Genomic DNA, 19,014 nt, shown 5'->3' on the forward strand with positions numbered 1-19,014 from the left:
AAACTGTGCTTTAGCCCCTTCCGGTCTACAGAATTTCTTTATCCCATGTATAACTGAACAACACATATATCATGCACATAGGAACCCACAAAGCAGTAATGATGTAGGTTCTCAGGCTTCAGAATCAGAGAACCTAACTCGATAAATCAGTTGGTGGAACATCTCTGATAAACCCCAAAGCTGTGCTTAAGTGGATTGCAAAACATATCTTGAAACAATGATTCACTGAGGCTATAATATGTGTCAGACATTGCTTAGTACTGGGAACACACAGGTAAACAGATATGATTTTTGCCATCAAAGATCTCTCAGTGAATACAATAGAGGTGAATGTAAAACAAATGAAAAAATTAAAGCATATTATGATAAAATTACTTTACCATGGAGGTACAAAAGAAGGAATGACAATTTTACCCAGATGGAAAAAAGCATGAAAAATCTTATCTTCATAACTACCTTATAAATTTCTTGATAACAATGATCTTTTATCTCTTTCAGAATTTAGAATAAAGTATAACTTAAAGATTTTAATGCTGCAACAGGTCTTAAAGATCATGTAGTTTCAGGCCTTCATTTCACTGACAAACTGAGACCATAAAATATTATGAGCTTTGTCCTAGACTGTTATGATAGTGATAAAGCTGGAACAAGGGCTCAGGTCTCTAGATTTATAGACTAGCTTTTTTTAAATGTATTTTTTTATATTTAAGATAAAATTCATATTCCATTAATGATGTTGTCTAGCTTTTCTTTTTTTTTCCTAAGCAACACTATGTAGAGTCTTAAAAGCAAAAAAGGCCTAAAAACATGTCACTTGGGTTCATATTCCAGGTCCACCCATGTGAACTTGGCACTTTAGTTAGGCTCCCCTGAGCCTGGATTTACTCATATGTTCAAAAGTGATAATAATAGTTTCTACTCACAGAGTTTCTGTAAGGATTAAAAGAGAGAACACAGGGAACAAACTTGGAACATTTATGAACATGTAGTTAAGTATTCAGCAAATATTAACTATTATTACTTTACTTGCACTAGCTACAAAATATATACATTCATATTGGTTTAGTGATAACTGTCTAATAAATTACTTATTGCATCTGGATTGCATGTATGTTATTACATGATTTGCCTGGATTTTATCATGTGTGTTATTACCTGATTTGCCTATTTAAGTACCCATCAATTAGAAGAATATTATAAAAGTGTTTTACTGTATTGAAGGAAAGCATCGTTTAACTGTACTCAGTATAAATAAGCCTTCATAAGCACAGAAATTACTGTGCATCTCTCCTTATGGGTAGCTAACTTGCGATGACTAAATTTCATTTCCTTTTCCATACTTAAGCCTCATTACTATACATTTAAGTTTCTCAAAAAGCCCATACTAGACATTCTGGTCATTTTAACATCTAAAATGCAACCTGCCAAATATTATCCAAGTACAAAATTTGTTGTAAATAATTAAAGCTGAAAAATGAAAAGTTCAGTGAAAATGTCAAAAGGAGAGTCTTAAATTTCACCCATATAATATGTAATATTTACCTAAGATCACATACGAAAAATCTCAGCTCCAAATAATAGCTATTCTGTAAGTTATAACCAAGAGTAAACATATAAAAGAATGTCTTCTTGTAACCATAACAACAGGCTTTTGTGATTCCTGAGGATGTCTTTTATAGTTGAATCTGATACATTATATTTCTTTAAAACAAACTAAAATAGAAGTCTGCTATCAGTTTTCACTTTTTTTTTTCTGAATTCAGGGAACATATTTAGAGAACTTTCTTCCAGTTGGAATTATTTCTGATTTTGAATTATAAAATTAATTTTTAATTTCCATTCTCTGTGTGTTTTTGCCTAAATATGGGATTATACGCTTAAAAATTGGTAGGAAAAAGGTGAGGATTTTTAATGTGACTGGTTAGCTTAATGAAATATTTCTGTTTTTCCCCACAGCAATAAAAAACTGAGTTTTCTTTCCTTATACGATTTTCATTCCCTCACAACAAAGGTTCCCTTTGTTATTACTCTTCTCTTTGAAACATGCAGGTTGTTTACATACCAATAAATTGGTTTCTGCATAGATGCAACGTGCAGTGCCCCTGCAAACTACAATCCTATGGTTTGTGTATATCCAGTAGCCTATTTATTATTACCTTCAACAGTAAATTTAACAGTTTCTATGTTAGGCACAAGCAGTAATTAAGTCATGGCCTTTCTGTTACAGGAATTCACTTTCTAGATGGAGAGAGAAACACTTACACCAATAATAGTCACATAATGTTACATGTTCAATATGTGGTGGCAACTGAGACGCAATTGGGGAACTTTCACAGAGGAAGTGATATTTTTTGCTGTTGTTGAAAAAATAAGAAGTTATTTTAACTGGAGGAAAAGCACAGGGGCATTGTTGAACGTAAGAATAGCATCAGCCAAGATATAGAAGCACAAAATGTGTCTTTTCCAAATGTATTTGCATTTCCAATATCCATATTAACAATAGTGGATAGAGATTCTGAGTATATAAAGTGTCCTTCAACATACTCTCATTAAAGGTATTTCAAAGTCAAAATAGAATCCAGTATTATTTTCTTGTGAGATTGCTAATAGACTATTAGAAAAGGAAAATAAATAAAAATATGTTTTAAAAATAAGGCATGCATATAGCTGATTCACTTTGTTATACAGCAGAAACTAACACAACACTGTAAAGCAATTATACTCCAATAAAGATGTTAGAAAAAAAAACGCATGCTTATAATGATTAGTCAGTTATCTTTATTTCCCAAAAAACTCATATTATCTGTAGTAACTTAAAATTTTATAAAAAGGCAAATTGTTAAAATGGAAAAAAAAGTATTTTTTTTCTTATGCCGTGTTTGGATGGCTCTTGGAAAACCTGCTCACAACCCAAGATAACTTTGTTACTGGAAACTCTAATGTGATACATTTAATAGGGAAAAGAGCTGACCAAAATTTGGAAACTGGATTAAATCCCCAGTTTAATATTGTATTACAGTACCTAAATGATCCTGAGAAAGTCACTTACCTGCTTTGAGGCTGAATGTTCTTACTTGTACTAAAAGTATAATAATAAAAATAGTCATATCTTTTTTAGAGACTCTGAGTAAACAGTACAAGCATCTAAAGTGATAAAGCACAGAGATAGTTTTCTAATTCATAAAATGCTATAGAAGTGATACTGATCATTATCATTATTATTATTATAATATGGGACCCCCCAATCCCAGTAGGTCCTTCCCCTTTCTTATATCTGCCCCTTTTCCTCTCTTCCCCATATTCTGAGGAAATCATTTTTCTATTTACCTGTTTGCCCAAGCCATTAAGCCTCATAAGGTTTGTTTTGTTGTTATTGTATTGTATTAAATTCTGATTTATTCCTAGCTCTTTTTTACTCTGTAAAGTGAACCGGTATCAAAGTTCTGCAATTTTATATACTTAATTTGCTCCCTTCGTATGACTTATTTTCAGTTCCTTGGATATGCCTTGCTCTCCTATGTGTTTTTGCTTTCCCATAAAGCTTCTTCTTTTTGCCTGAAATGACTTCTGCTCTGAAATGTACCACATAACCCGGCTAATTCTTACTTCACCAGTCTTGTCCAGGAAGATTTCACTGACCCCATTTGAGATAGAAACATTTTCTGTTTTCTCCACTTCATGAGTTATTGTATTATATGATAATTATTTGTTTATCTGCTTACTCACTGGACTGTGAAATACTTGGAGACAAGGGTTGTGCCTTTTATTTTTATATTATACCTAGAACAGTGCCAGATATACACTAGATGCTAGAGAAATATGAGCTGAATAAATGAATGAGCAGATGAATTTATTTTCTGTTAAATAGTCATATCATACATTTACTTTAATGTCTATCATAATGGTTTCTTGTTATGCTGAAGTGACATCTTAAAGATAAAATTATGCTCAGCACAGTTTTAACATTATATTTTCTATTCTACTTTAAAATGCATCTTTATCTATGTCTCTTCTGTATAAATGACAACTTTTATAAATCTTAAATGTAAATGATATTAATTACCTAAAATTTATGATTAAATAAATTTTAATTTATTTACATTGATTTAGCACATTGATTCCCAATCAATAACAGAATGATTGGGATCATTGGATTTCAGCTGAACTTAAATGTAATAGCCAGGAAAATGATCTGTCTACTTGTATCTTCTTTACCATTCTTACTAACCAGCATATCTAAATTGGTTCTGTGACAACTAGCATACTACCATTATAAGAAAGGACCCCCAAGCTACCTTCTAAATGTTTAGTCGCTTTACTGCATTAGATACTCCAATGATCTTTATTTTCCCTTAAATAATCCTTACCCTATTCCTCACTAAATATCGCGACAGAAATCACCTTCTCAAGGAAAGAGGGGTCAGTAGTATTGGCATAGTCAAAACATATGCAAATCACAATGGCAATCTGACATAGAAAGGTTCAATTGCATTTTTATTAAATAATCTTACAATTTGAGCTGCCATTTTTGAAGCAAGATTGTACAATATTTTAGACAGCTATGGCATTTTCACTCTGAAGCTCATCTCATAAAAGCTAAAATCCAAGTCGCCCTATTGTCTCACTCTGGGGAACTAGGAAAACAGTATGAACAAAAAGGTGTCATTAAATTTTATCTGTTGGAATCTGTTTATCTGCTATGTGGCTTTAATTGTTTCATAAAAAGATCTAATATTTATGTTTCTTGGGTTATAATGTGCCATTCCATATCAAAACACAAATATTATTTAAAAATGAAATCAAAGGAGTCTTCCATAATATCTACAATAATTTAGTACTTCATTGTTTAAATTGACACTTTTGGTGAATGGGTTTATGTTGAATATAACTTAAGACTGCTATCAGTTTATGGGATAATAACCATAATCTGGGAGAAATAAAACTTAAAGCTAGATTCAGCTGTGTTCACTATGCTAGCATACAGTTTTTGCTTTTTAACTAGGAAATTGCATAATACTGTTATTATTAACAGATAATGTTTCTTTCATTTGGAAAATGAAGCATCTTGAAAATTATTGGATGAGAAGCTAAGACAGCCATACCGATTTTGAAGAAAAGGACAATGGACACACTAAAATAAATATTTTCTGATAAAATACCAAAGGACTCAAACATTCATATTCTTATGAATGAATAATGATGATAGCCAAATTTAGTATATCTGGCCATTATTTCTTGAAACATCTATAGAAACAGACGCTCTTGTAACTCTGTTTCAGTTAAAATAGAATTGACACTCTTCTGTTACTATGGTAAAGAAAATATTTTAAAAGGTAACAAAATAGTTACATAATTATATTGCAAAAATTTAAAACTTGCACCATTACCTTGGAAACAGAGTAGTATTTACAGTACAAGTCTTCTACTATTAGGTACTGCTTTTACCCAAATTAATATTTAAAATCAAGTTCCATGCATACTATGATATGATCACTTTGCCAATTATAAACATGAGATCAAAAATCAGAGATACAATATATTAACAAGAAGCAAAATCTAATTATTGCATATGGTATGATAAAACAGTGATTTGGTAAAACACTTTATGGGAAATTAATTTAGACAGCAGAAAATTTAGAGCACTAGAGTTAGCATAATACTTGTTACTGTAAATGTTTCCTATTTTTAAAAAGCAAATTGAACAAACATGTTCAATAGGTTGAACTTCTACAGAGATCATTTTGGAGTATGTAATCACTCAAATTGTAGTGTAAAAAAAAAAAAGAAAGACATGCCTTCTCTACCTACCGAAACAACATAATTGAAAGTGAACGATAATGGTCATAATCTATAGAACTTTAGCAAACAGCTTTTGACACCTAAATGTGTGTTCATCCCTCATCTGAGATATCCAGCCAGATGTCCTTGATCCTTATGATGACTTGTTCTTCATTCGCACAGAGAAATGCAAATGAAACCCAACTCTAATATGAATCTTTCCCGATATTCCCCCTATGCTTTTCCCTCTGAATGCATAGATAATGCACCCTGTTATTTATTATTCATGGATGCTATTTAAGTCTCCTGCTCTAAAGTGGTCCAGGAATTACATCATCTCTATTCATGACTACTACAAATACTACAAAACAGGATCCAAGAGTTTGTGCTTTGCCCATCTTTCCTCCAAGATTTAAACACATTAGAATTCGGATAAATCTGTATGTTTTATTCATTTCAACAATACATTTATTGATTAGTTAGAAAAAGAGTTATGTTTAAAACCTTAAAAAAATACTTGCTCTAAAATCCCATCACTTTAATTTTTTTCTTAAAAAAATTTGTGATAGTCACATTTCTTTTTTTATTTTTTTTAAAGTTTTTTTGATGTGGACAATTTTTAAAGTACTTATTGAATTTGTTACAATACTGCTTCTGTTTTATGTTTTGGTTTTTTGGTCACGAGGCATGTGGGATCTCAGCTCCCAACCAGGGATCAAACCTGCACCCCCTGCAATGGAAGGTGAAGTCTTAACCACTGGACCACTAGGGAAATCCCTATTATAGTCACATTTCTCTTTTTGATTTCTCAATAAAAATTTCTACACATTTACACTTTTCATGGGTTCCCATGTTAAAATCTATAGACCAGGATTTACCATATTGGACATAATCCACAGTCTTAATCTTTAATTTAAGATTTTCAATGTTTGTTACAAACCCAGCACGAGGATCTAAAGACAGGTCCCTGGGAAACTTCAGCCTTTTGCTAACCAGTATAGTAGGGTATAAGCCATTGAGTTTGGATACTTCAATGATCCTTTTTTCTGTGTCAGACCAATAGAGGTTTTTTCCAATCCAATCGACAGCAAGTGCACTGGGGACAGCTGTGTTATGCACTACCTAACAAAATAAGAATTTAAAAAGTTAACAGTGTAAATGCCTAGAATAAGAACTAAGCAATTGCTTCTTGATTTTTTTCAGAGATACAGAATTGTATTTAAACATTTGAAATGGAATTTAGATAAGCACAAAACAGAACAATTTACCTAATAAAATTACTTACTTGTTTATGAGAAATTACCCAGTATGTAATCAGACCCCTAGAAATTCTATAAAAGTTTAAGAAAGAAACACCAAAATAAAAGGCTCTTGGATGGTTACACAGTTGTTTATCACATTTTCATTAGAGTTTCCTTCTCCTCTCAAAATTTTGGGCAAAAATTCTATCACAGGCAGAGACACACAAGCACAAAAATTTATTGATATTATTTATTAATAACAGGTTCTTGGGGAGATACCAATAGCATTCACCACTCCCCCAACTGTTCTTGCCCTATTTAAATTACCTACTACAAAGAGAGAAAAAAATACAAGCAAGAACATACATTAAGTATTTCACCCAACCAAAGTGAAGTAAAAATATACTCATTCAACTGCTGTGCTCAATTGTAACCTATGTCAATATCAAATATAATAAGGATATATAGGCTTTGTATGCACAAATATGCTGCATATAAAATAACCAATAGCAGTTATTCTGAACTCCCTGTACCCAACCTACTGATTGTTTTGGCATTTTATATATATATACATTACAAGGTTTCATTAATATTTTCAAAACTGATTGCTTCCACCAAAGCTTTCCATACAATATTATAGACGGCTACAAAAAAACTTAAAGTAATTGAGTTCTATCTACTTGAATTTGAACTTCTTTATAATACATTTTACTACATATATACAGTGCAAATAATTTTATTTTAAAACTTAAGTTAGCATAGAAATGGTGCCAAGTAGTTCATATCTATAATGTGACACGTGTTTAATTATGATGCTGCCTACTCAGAACATTCATGATTTTACACAAATGCATTCAACTAATTCCATCTATACCAAGTTAATTTTAATAGTGCTATAAGTTCAATCTACAGTCTAATAATTATTTTTTTCAACTACAAATTCTCAGGCTCAGCATTTTCTTTTATATAAATCAACACAATAGAATCTCAGGCACTAATCATTCAAGCCTTAAGCATACATCACATTTTCTAGGGTTGTGAATAGGTTTCAAATTTTATTTATTCAATTTGATTTTTACCTTATTGCAAGTAATAGTGTTATAATGAAACATAAGGATAAAAACCTCCAATTTCATATTTAAAGTACATATTAACCTACACTATACAAACATGAAATTCAAACCAACCTAATACATTCTATGAGTTGCATCATTACCATCAAGTAACATTTTCTATTCAATTCAACCACACAAATAAAATATTGAATAATCCCATCATTGTAATATGTACTTACCTTAATATCACTTCCATTTAAACACATTCTGTTTATGCGACTGCCATTGGGTCGACTAGAATCAATCCAATAGATAAATTCTTCTCTGTAATCAAAGTCTATACCAATAACATTGTTTAATCCCTAAAAATAAAAAAGAGTATGTTGGAATAATAGTTAATAGAAATTGTTTTAAAATGATTAAGGAGTTCATAAGAATCAGTATTTCCCTTTCAATCTAAGTAGTTACAGTTTTACAATAAATAGCATTTGTGAGAATACCAATTCTTTATAGAAGTATTATATATTTACATTTTTTCTATACCACACACTTAAGATGTTACATAATTTATTGTATTTGAAAATATTTTCCAAGTAGGAAAAATTTTGGAATGTTTATAGCTAATGGTTTAAGTAAATAGCCAGTAACGTGGAAAAAATTGCTTTTAGAGAGATAAAGGAAAAGAGTCTCACTTTAAGTTAATATTAAATATAAATTTGATGCCATTATGAGTATACATCTAAATTGGAAAGGTAGACGACCCCCAATAATTTAAGATGAGCTCTTGATAGATATCTGATGAAAGTCAGAAAAGAAGGTTTAAAAATTTTACTTTCCCCAAAAGCCTTTGTCTCAACAACATAGCAACATTCTCTTTTTTTCTCATGCTTCAAGTAGCCCATTAGGCAATACAGTGTCATATTAGAATTTAAAAGTTAAAACCTTAGGTGAGTATTTGACCAAAGAGGAACTAGGTAGTCAACATCTTTTTATTCCACATGGTAGAAATGTGAGGAAACCCCTCCCTTCTGACTCACAATTAATGCATTTTTTAGCAGGTAACAAAACTGAACATGAATTCAGCTGATGGGTTTCTGGATACTACAGCTCTTTGGTTTGGCAGTTCCACTGTTTCAGTGATTTGGTTTGAGGATTGTACATCAGGATCTGAGAATTTTCTTAGCTGTTGAGTTTTCCAAATGATTGCTTAGGGATTGGTTTAATTCTGACTATTGTTACTGCTCATAGATTTACTACCCCCATGGACTAACAAAACTTGGATCAAGATTTCAATTGCGTTAACTTGCTTTAAGAGTTGAATATTTTATTAACATATAAACTCGTGCTAAAAAATAATTGACACCACAGACACTTGGCAAAGCCCCAGAGATCTCTGTCATATCTCTGTATCTGATGTAAGCTTTTTACATCAATATTCACCCTAAAGTTGTTGTCTCAAATTGTTTTAGGGGTCGCTTAGAGTACTTATAGTCCTATAAGTAAGGATTAGCATCTTCAAGGAGATAGTTTTGTTTGTTTGTTTGTTTGTTTTGTGGTTTGCCTTGGTTTGCTTTGGGGAGGGATGGTTGTTCCCAATTCTGAGTTCCGTTTCCACATCTATACTCAGAATTCAAAATTTTATAATAACACTGAATCAGAGATACATAATTTTTTTAATAAAATTCATGCCAAAGCTAAATTAGTGCTGTCCAGATTTTATTTCTTTCCAATGATCTCCAAGACTAAGGATGACCTATGTATCACTATTTGCAACAACTCAGAGAAGGTTCTTGCAAATACTGATTTTTTCTTCTCTTAGCCAGGCTAAATTCTAGCAGTGATGGTGTTAAAATCATAGGTTCAAATCTTATGCTTTTATTTGGCTTAAAAGGAGCAATCTACTTTTCTTCAGCTCTAGATTATAAAGTTAACCTGCAATCACTTAACCCCACTATGTCCAGATGAATAAATGCAAGTATAAGTCTTACTGACAGCATCACTAAGCAAGAATAATGATTATAAATGCTAAAAAAATGCAACTAATATTCAGTCTCAGATTCAAAAGATTCATTAATTATTCATTCACACCCTAATAACTGGAGAGCTACTTAATTAAATACATGTAAGCATTCATATCTAAGAAGTCATCTATGCACAATCAAGGTTCTAATATATAAACTGAATGCATTCCAAGTTCTGTAGAGGGTTTAATAAATTCATTTCAATAGTAGTCTACAGGGCTTCCCTGGTGGCGCAGTGGTTGAGAGTCTGCCTGCTGAGGCAGGGGACACACGGGTTCGTGCCCTGGTCCAGGAAGATCCCACATGCCGCGGAGCGGCTGGGCCCATGAGCCATGGCCGCTGAGCCTGTGCGTCCGGAGCCTGTGCTCCGCAATGAGAGAGGCCACAACAGTGAGAGACCCGCATACTGAAAAAAAAAAAAAAAAGTAGTCTACAATATTCTTTCTGTTCAAATGCTTTTTTCACTGGAAGAATAAGGTAAATGGGTTAGGGCTCTGTGATGGCCTGGCAATTCAGATGGGTATATTAGAGCTCTATAGGGAAAAGGTTGGAGAGAAACTTGTCTCTGACCTTAGCAAAGATTCACCCACAATCCCCAGTCATGGCAGAATTATCCTATTCCTTTCTTTACAATAATCAATTTAGATAATGAAAATCCAATTCCAAATTTATCAAGTCAACTACAATAAATTAAAGCCGTGAATGCAGAGAAATTGAAGCTCTGAATTCTGACATATCTTTCCAGCCAAACTGGTCATTTTTCTACAGCTTTACCCTTAATCCCTTCAGAAAAGAGTGTAAAGCTCTCTCTACAGAATCATATTCAAGGAACATTAAAACAGCCAAGGGCATGGTCAAAATAGTGTCTAAAAACTAGAGTCATCCCAGTGGTTTCAGAGCTGAAAATTGGTTTCATCAAAATCCTATTTGCTTCTTTTATTTCTGTGGCTGAAGATTTGTACCCTTTGGTTCAAGATGATTAATTTAGGAAATTGTGTTTTGTTTCTCTATACAATTTTACTGGAATAAAAGTCACTGCTAGAATTGAATTTGATAACATATTGGAAAGCTACTTGATTAATTTTCATTTCTAAAATCCACGTTATTAAAGTACATTTTCTAAATGTGTTGTACAAATTTAAGTTATAGCTGTCTTAGCTACAACTATGTTTTAGAATATATAGGGTAAAAACATTCTACCAGTTGTTACAATTTTATGCTATAAAGCTTCATGAGATTGCTACTAAATACGATAAAGAGAATAAAATTTAAGATATTAGGATAAATTGTTCTTCCTAATTATTTACACACAGAATTCCCAAATAATTAAGGCATGGATGTTGTCTTTTCATTTATTTTTGACTGAAAGAAAATGTGGAGAAACAATTACTGCTATGTTCTACTTTACTCTGCATATGTAGACAAAATCTTTGAGGAAGAAATTGGTTTTTACCACCTTGAACTCCTTGAGAATTTCTGTAATGCCATGATGAAATTGTGGTTAAAAATAGGTTTCCTAACAAAAATGACATATTTCAAGCAGCCCACAAGCAAAACTTTAAGGCTTGTCTTTAGTTTCTTGGGTATTTACATCCTTACTCAGTGGTCACCACTAACAAATGCTCTCCAAAGACACAGGTGTTCAGGGTCCTCGTGCATTTCCTTATCTTCCTCACTCCCTCCTTATTTCCAAAAACTGCACTAAGAAACTGTTTGAAATTCATCCCCACTTATGTACTAGTGATTGGCAATAATCTAAAGTTATATCACCAGGAAAAAAACACTATAAGAATGTGAGCATTAAAATGGTTTGGCTGTATGAAATAGACTTACATCATGCGTGGAGATAAAAATCATTTTGGTCCCTTAAGAACAATCCCTGATAATGTATTAGCCATGAAAGACAAAAAAAAAAAAAAAAAAGGATAGCAGTAGAAATGTCTTGAGCCACAGGGTTGGAAAATAAAGCAAGGAGCTACCACTGAAGCTCTGTTATAGTTTTTTCATGAAGATCATAAATATTGTTGCTATATTAGTTAAATTTGTGGTTCAGCTGAGCTTATAGAGTATTCTAAAAAGAAAACTTTCTCACTTTGAGATAGTACAGTCTAAAAGGAAGAAATGCTAAAAACAAAAGAAAGCAAAACAAAAACAAAAGACTTATTAAAAAGAAAATAAACATGCCCCTTTTCCAGAGACTATACAAGAAAATCAATAGCTTACACACCTAACTTGGAAGGTTTAGAAAGGGTATGGAGAAATATACTTAAAAGAGATAATTTTCAATATTTTGTAAGTTTGATATATGTTTAAAGTTATACTGCACTGGAAAAATAAATTAATGCAGAAAACCATTTGGGAAACAAACACTTTTCCATTTTAAAGCAGTTATGTTAATTTAAACTATCTCCCTATGGGTATTACTCATCTCTTAAAGAAATAGTCATCTAATTCTTGTATTTTAAATAGACTCCTGTTTAGTTTTTACAAACAACATGAAAATATTTTGTATTTTACCCAATCTCTTAAGGTGCATAATTAGAGAAAGAGGCAGTATGAAACAGTGGATATTGGTGGCACACTCCAAACTCAAGAGCAAAAATCTAAACCTCACAGACATTCCTGAATAAGACAAGTATGCATGTGGTATGCACACGGAAAGTTTGAGGATGCTGGTGAATTGAGAGCACGGGCATAAATCACAGTGGCAGCTGCTACCCAGCTTGGATTGTGTCCATTCAGGGATATGAACCCAGCAATGCTACACCTTCCCATGTTTTCATGAGTAGCCAGAAATCTGGATTTTCATGTGAAATTTTAATTTTCAATTTGTGACTTAGAGAGAAGCTGCAAAATCCAATTCTGTGGGGAATAGTAAACATCACACTTGCTAATGAATATCTGTGCTTAAAGTCAGACTAAATTCTTAAGCAATATGAATGAAACTAACTATAGCAATGGAGGTACTCAGGAGTGAGTGGAAAAATATCTTTAGTTAAGTATTCTTTATGTTGCTGAAAAATCAACACATGAATGGACTTCTTCATCTAATGCCTAGTGCTGGAATAAACATACTACAAGAACAAGAAATATCTTTATTTTTGGCAAACTTGTTCTAGAGAGTGCTATCACATATTCATGTCACTATTGCACAGTTTGGGGCAAAGAGAAATTTGCAGCAGGACAGATACAAGCCACATCTTTGCAAAGAAGCTACTTCTCCTGACAATCAAAGATATGCTAAAACTAACTGTGATTTCTCTAGTCAATGTAATAATCAGTCTAGTTTTAATGATTTGATTTTATGCTACTTTCACTGCAGACTGGGAGGGAAAAAAAACGTTGAGGGAAGCAATTCACATTTCCATCCTGTCATAAATGGAAATCATTCCTTTCATCTCAGATAGTATATATGAGTAAACTCTGACAACAGAACTTAAGCGTCAAAATGGATCAGTAGCCCAGATTCTCTTGAAGTAGGTGGGTTGAGGGATAAAAAGGGTAAGGCTGAATATACGCACCTCATAACCTTTTAACCATGACTGGATTATAATCGTACTTTTGCTCCCTAGCTAATTCCAAATTTTAAAGGCTAAGGATCATCAATCGCATATTATTCCTTAGTTCTAAGAACAGAAACTTGAGGTTCTGGAAAAGATGTTTATTTTTAAATCCCAAGGGTTGTGGGGCTGGGGGGACAATCTGGGTAATGCACAACTACCTTAAAAGAGAATTTTATACCTTCCCTAGTCTAGCTGTTCTTAAGAGAGTTTTTTCCTTGCATTAGCTATGGTTTGCATCTTTTACTTTCTTGGATATGGTGTGATGTCAGAAGTTGGAGGCATCACCTGGACAATTCAAACAGAACAAAGTTTATGGCAATCTTATATGCATACATGCATGGATCCCTGAATACATGCTTCAGAAGTTCTAATTATGAGGTATTGCTACAGCTTTAATGCATATCTAGAGTGACCGTATTAAATACTATGAAATCATCATGGAAATGTCATACCTGTTTTAAAAGTGTGTAGTTGGAGCCATCAGTGCTAATTTTCCTTATCTCATGATGATCAGCAAGAATTAGAAAAGGTTCTTCATCTAAATACCAAGACAAGAAACATATTAGACTTTAGTATTTATGGTTTTCAACTCTGCTTAGTCTCAGTTTAGTTACTACAGCGATGTAAGTTCAAATGCAGTGCCCTCTGGTAGATTAATGGTTAAAAACTTCATCCTGAGCACCTCTACTGATAACAATATGAAAAGAAAGCAGATGCCTGTGCAGTACAGAAAATCTAGACAATTCCAAATCTCTCTCTTTCCCTCAGTCTTCTTGAATATTAAATTATCTAATTTATTTGAAATTAGTGGAAAACACCTGCTGTTAAAATCTTATTTTTTTGTCATTCCTTTTTTTTAATTGGAATATACTTGATTTACAATGTTGTGTTAATTCGAGGTATACAGCAAAGTGAATCATTTATACATATACATATATCCACTTTTTTTATAGATTCTTTTCCCATATAGGTCATTACAGAGTACTGAGCAGAGTTCCCTGTGCTATACAGTAGGTTCTTATTAGTTATCTACTTTACATATAGTAGTGTGCACATGTCAATCCCAATCTCTCAAATGGTACAAATGAACTTATTTACAAAACAGAAATAGAGGCACAGATGTAGAAAACAAACCTATGGTTACCAGGGAGAAAGGGGTGGAGGGAAGGATAAAAATCTTATTTTTAAATGAATTTCAGAGAAAGATAATCTGCACCTATCTTAGAAGCCTACAGTACAGCTAAACATTCCTATAACCAGAAAATTATTTCTTGATCATCAAATAACCAGCTTATGCTCTCAGAATAACTTCAGTGAAAACCAAGAGTTTCACTGCCTACATACATGTTTTTCATCTGCCTGGAAGCTTCTCTTAAGTAAGAGTCTATTTCCTTCTTATTTGTCCAACATGCTTTAGTATATTATTTGTTCTAGAATCTAGGAAAGATAATAAAAATAATCTAACCACGCTTCATATATGTAAAGATCAAACTCCTTTTAAACATCTTTGTTTCTAAGATGCATTCATACACTTAGATGCCCCGTAAGCAAATTTAATGTCAGCATAAATTAGAAAAAAACAATGAAAACGGTAGCCACTTTACGTGATTAAATGAGGACTTTATTGTAAATCATTTATTGTTATAGAGTTATTGTCTGTTCATGTTCAAATTATTTGAATTATTATTATGAATAATATTATTTGAATTATTATTATTCAAATTATTTGAATTATTTGAATTATTATTATGTTCAAATTTATGTTCAAACTTATTACTTTCTTCCTTTTAGCCTTTAGTTTTACACTGTATGTATAATACATAGGGCACTATACTCTGTTTTAGCATACTCTGTGTCAGAGATTAGAAATGTGTGTCACAGATGCTGGGCATTACCTTCTAACCAGTGATGGCAGCACCTCTAATCATTCCAGTCTTCCTGTTGAGGTTAAATAGAGACTCAGAACCCTACTCAAAAGAGTTGTCTCTCAAGTTAAAGTTGCTTTGCCATCCTATCAATATAGTTCTACATTCATAAATGTTAAATTCATCAATCATGTTCTACCTCAATACTTAGGCAGTTCTGTTCTTTACAACTTAAATGTAAGACCTTAAATTTGAAACCCCTAGAGGAAAACATAGAGAAAAATTGCCTTTACACTGGTCCTGGAAATGACTGCCTATGACACCAAAAACACAAGCAACAAAAGCAAAAATCATCAATGGGGACTACATCAAACAAAAAAGTTTCTGCACAGCAAAAGAAACAATCAGGACTTCCCTGGTGGCGCAGTGGTTAAGAATCTGCCTGCCAATGCAGGGGTCACAGGTTTGATCCCTGGTCCAGGAAGATCCTACACTCTGTGGAGCAACTAAGCTCACGAGCCACAACTACTGAGCCCTCATGCTGCAACTACTGAAGCCCACGTGCCTAGAGCCAGTGCTGCGCAACAAGAGAAGCCACCACGATGAGAAGCCCGCGCACCACAACGAAGAGTAGCCCTGCGTGCCTCAACCAGAGAAAGCCCGTGCATAGCAATGGAGGCCCAACGCAGCCAAAACTAAATAAATTAATTTTAAAAAAGAATTGACTATTAAGGAAAGTTTAGAAGAAAAAAAAAGAAACAATCAACATAATGAAAAGGCAACCTATGGAATGGGAGAAAATACTTGCAAATAATATATCTGATAAGGGGTTAATATCCAAAATATATAAATAACTCATACAAATCAATAACAAAAAATAAAAAATGGGCAGAGGAAACTGAACAGACATTTTTCCAAAGAAAGCATACAGATGGTCAATAGGCACATGAAAAGGGGCTAAACATCTCTGAACATCAGGGAAATGCAAATCAAAACCATAATGATATATTACCTCACACCTGTTAGAATGGCTGTCACCAAAATGACAAGAGATAAATGTTGACAGTGACTGAACAAAAGACAAACCTTATGCTCTTTTGGTTGAAATGTAAATTGGTGCACCCACTACAGAAAACAGAATGGAGGTTGCTCAAAAATTAATAATAGAACTGCCATCCAGCAATCTCACTCCTGGTTATATATCCAAAGGATGTGAAAATAGTATATCAAAGCTATATCTGTACTCCCAAATTTATTGTAGCATTATTCACAATAGCCAAGACATGGAAACAACCTAAGTGTCCATCAACAGATGAATGGGATCTGTATAGCCATGAGAAAGAATAAAATCCTGCCATTTGAGACAACATAGATGGTGCTTAAAGAATTATGCTAAGTGAAACAAGTCAAACAGAGAAAGACAAATACTCTATGATATCACTTATATGTGGAATCTAATAAAGCCAAACTCATAGAAACACAGTAGAATAGTAGTTACCAAGGTTTGCACGGTGGGGAACATGTGGAGATGTTGGTTAAAGAGTACAAACTTTCAGTTGGAAGATGAATAAGTTCTGGGGGTCTGATGCACTACATTGTAATTATAGATAACTACACTGTACTACACACTTGAAAGTTGCTAAGAGAGTAGATCTTAAATGTTCTAACCACAAAAAAGAAGTGGTAATTATGTGAAGGGATGGAGATGTTAGCTACTACTACCATGGTAGTCATATTACTGTATATAAGTATATCAAGTGAATGCATTGTATTACCTTAATGTTACACAATGTTATAGGTTAATTATATGTCAATAAATTTTGGGGAAAATATCTAGCCTCTCTTTAGCAAATGATTTATTATTCAGGGACACTCATATTTATATTAAAATTGTTATTAGTTTCTATTTATTACTTTTAATGGAAAACCACTATAGCATGGATACATGATGTAACAAGACCCAAACTAAAATGATTAGCATTCACCTCCTTTTCATAATCCTTTGTGAAAAGTTTAAAGTAACGGAAACACTGACTAGTTTTTAGATTTTATCTTTTCTTCTTATCCCATGTCACTAAATGAATGATATAGTAAGCAGTGAGCTGGCAAAAAAAAAAGTAGGCTGGCAAATAAAACAATGGGCTCCAAATAATACACAAATTTATTCAGAGATGAACATTCCAAGAATAAGTGAGTGGAATGAAAAATTGAAAAGAGTATTTTTCTCCATAATGTGCACAATTTTAACCAGTTAAAAAACTCACTCCTTAATTCCTACCCCTTTTATTTATTTTATGAAAGTAGATGAGAAAACATCTAGTTTTTTAAATGTTGTTCAACATAAATGTATGTGAGAAACTGGCAATGCTATTTAATTGATTATACTCATATCACAGTAAGAGGAATAGAGACATATTATGCACCATTTTCTGCCCATTTTAAGTTATTATTATATATTACTTTGTATCATTTTAAAACGTTTGATCTTCTCCCCTGATGAATCATAATTTTACTATTTTATTGAATTTTCTAATTCACACATCAAACACACTGCTTGAAATAAACAGAAGTTTAATAATACTTGTTGAATCACTGGAAGAATTCAAATAGTCTTATATTCCTGATTTATTGTTATTGTTGTCATCATTATTACTATTATTATTACTGGCCCGTTGCTCTCCTTGGCACACATATATGAGTGTGCGTATGGTGTAGGGGAGAAGGAAAAAAAATATTAGGACGCTGTCACAACAGACTCTTCAATAGCCTTGGCCAAACCTGCTCCCAAGAACCTGTGATACAGGAAGCAGTGCTAGAGATAGCTCTTTTTACTTGTTCTCAAAATCTAGAAAACACTTAATAATTCACAAGACCACACTGTAATGGTATTAAAAACAGAGCAGTGTGTGGACAACATGCAATATCAGAGTGACAAATTTCCATATCAAGGTAAGTAGAGGAGAATTTTGATTTCTTAGAAACAGCAAGGAGGAATGAATTTAACAAGAATAGCTACAAAATCAGATCCATATGTGTAACTGAGGCTGGCTCAGTGGACAAGTTCAGTTCGATACCTGAGAGTGATTTGCAGCCATTTGGGTTATCAGGTTGTATTTCATATCCATCTGTACAGAGGCACCTGTAGGTCCCATATGTATTGATGCATTGCTGGCTACACGGAAAGCCCAAAGAGCATTCATCAATGTCTACACATGTTTTACCATCATCCTTCAGTTGAAATCCAGGCCAGCATTTGCACTGGAGAATGAAAAACAAGCATAATCAATTCATATCATTGTCACTGTCTCTTGCTATTGGATATCTGTTTAGCATGATTCAAGCAAGAAAATTATTTAATAATAGAGAATGCAAAGTCTTTCTGTCCCCCAGAAATTAAACTTTAATAAGAAATACATATATTATATACAGTTTAAGTTAAAAAAGGATTCTCTCAAATATCATCATTTGATCTTCTGAGGTTGACAAGATTA

The 19,014-nt window shown here is 32.9% G+C and overlaps 1 protein-coding gene across 1 annotated transcript in view; it reads right to left on the minus strand.

Annotated features, from left to right (window-relative positions):
- Positions 1 to 19,014, minus strand: part of LRP1B (LDL receptor related protein 1B) — a gene marked incomplete at its 3' end in the record, with an annotated part of 2,351,282 nt that overhangs the window by 238,047 nt on the left and 2,094,221 nt on the right. The window contains exons 79-82 of the mRNA XM_082630936.1: positions 18,598 to 18,781; positions 14,111 to 14,196; positions 8,314 to 8,436; positions 6,719 to 6,900 (exon numbers count right to left, since the gene is read on the minus strand). Of these exons, the coding sequence (XP_082487062.1) occupies positions 6,719 to 6,900; positions 8,314 to 8,436; positions 14,111 to 14,196; positions 18,598 to 18,781 (575 nt within the window). The remainder of the gene's footprint in view (positions 1 to 6,718; positions 6,901 to 8,313; positions 8,437 to 14,110; positions 14,197 to 18,597; positions 18,782 to 19,014) is intronic.

This window comes from Mesoplodon mirus (assembly GCF_964341445.2).
Source record: "Mesoplodon mirus genome assembly, chromosome: 8".
Classification (NCBI taxonomy): Eukaryota; Metazoa; Chordata; class Mammalia; order Artiodactyla; family Ziphiidae; genus Mesoplodon; species Mesoplodon mirus.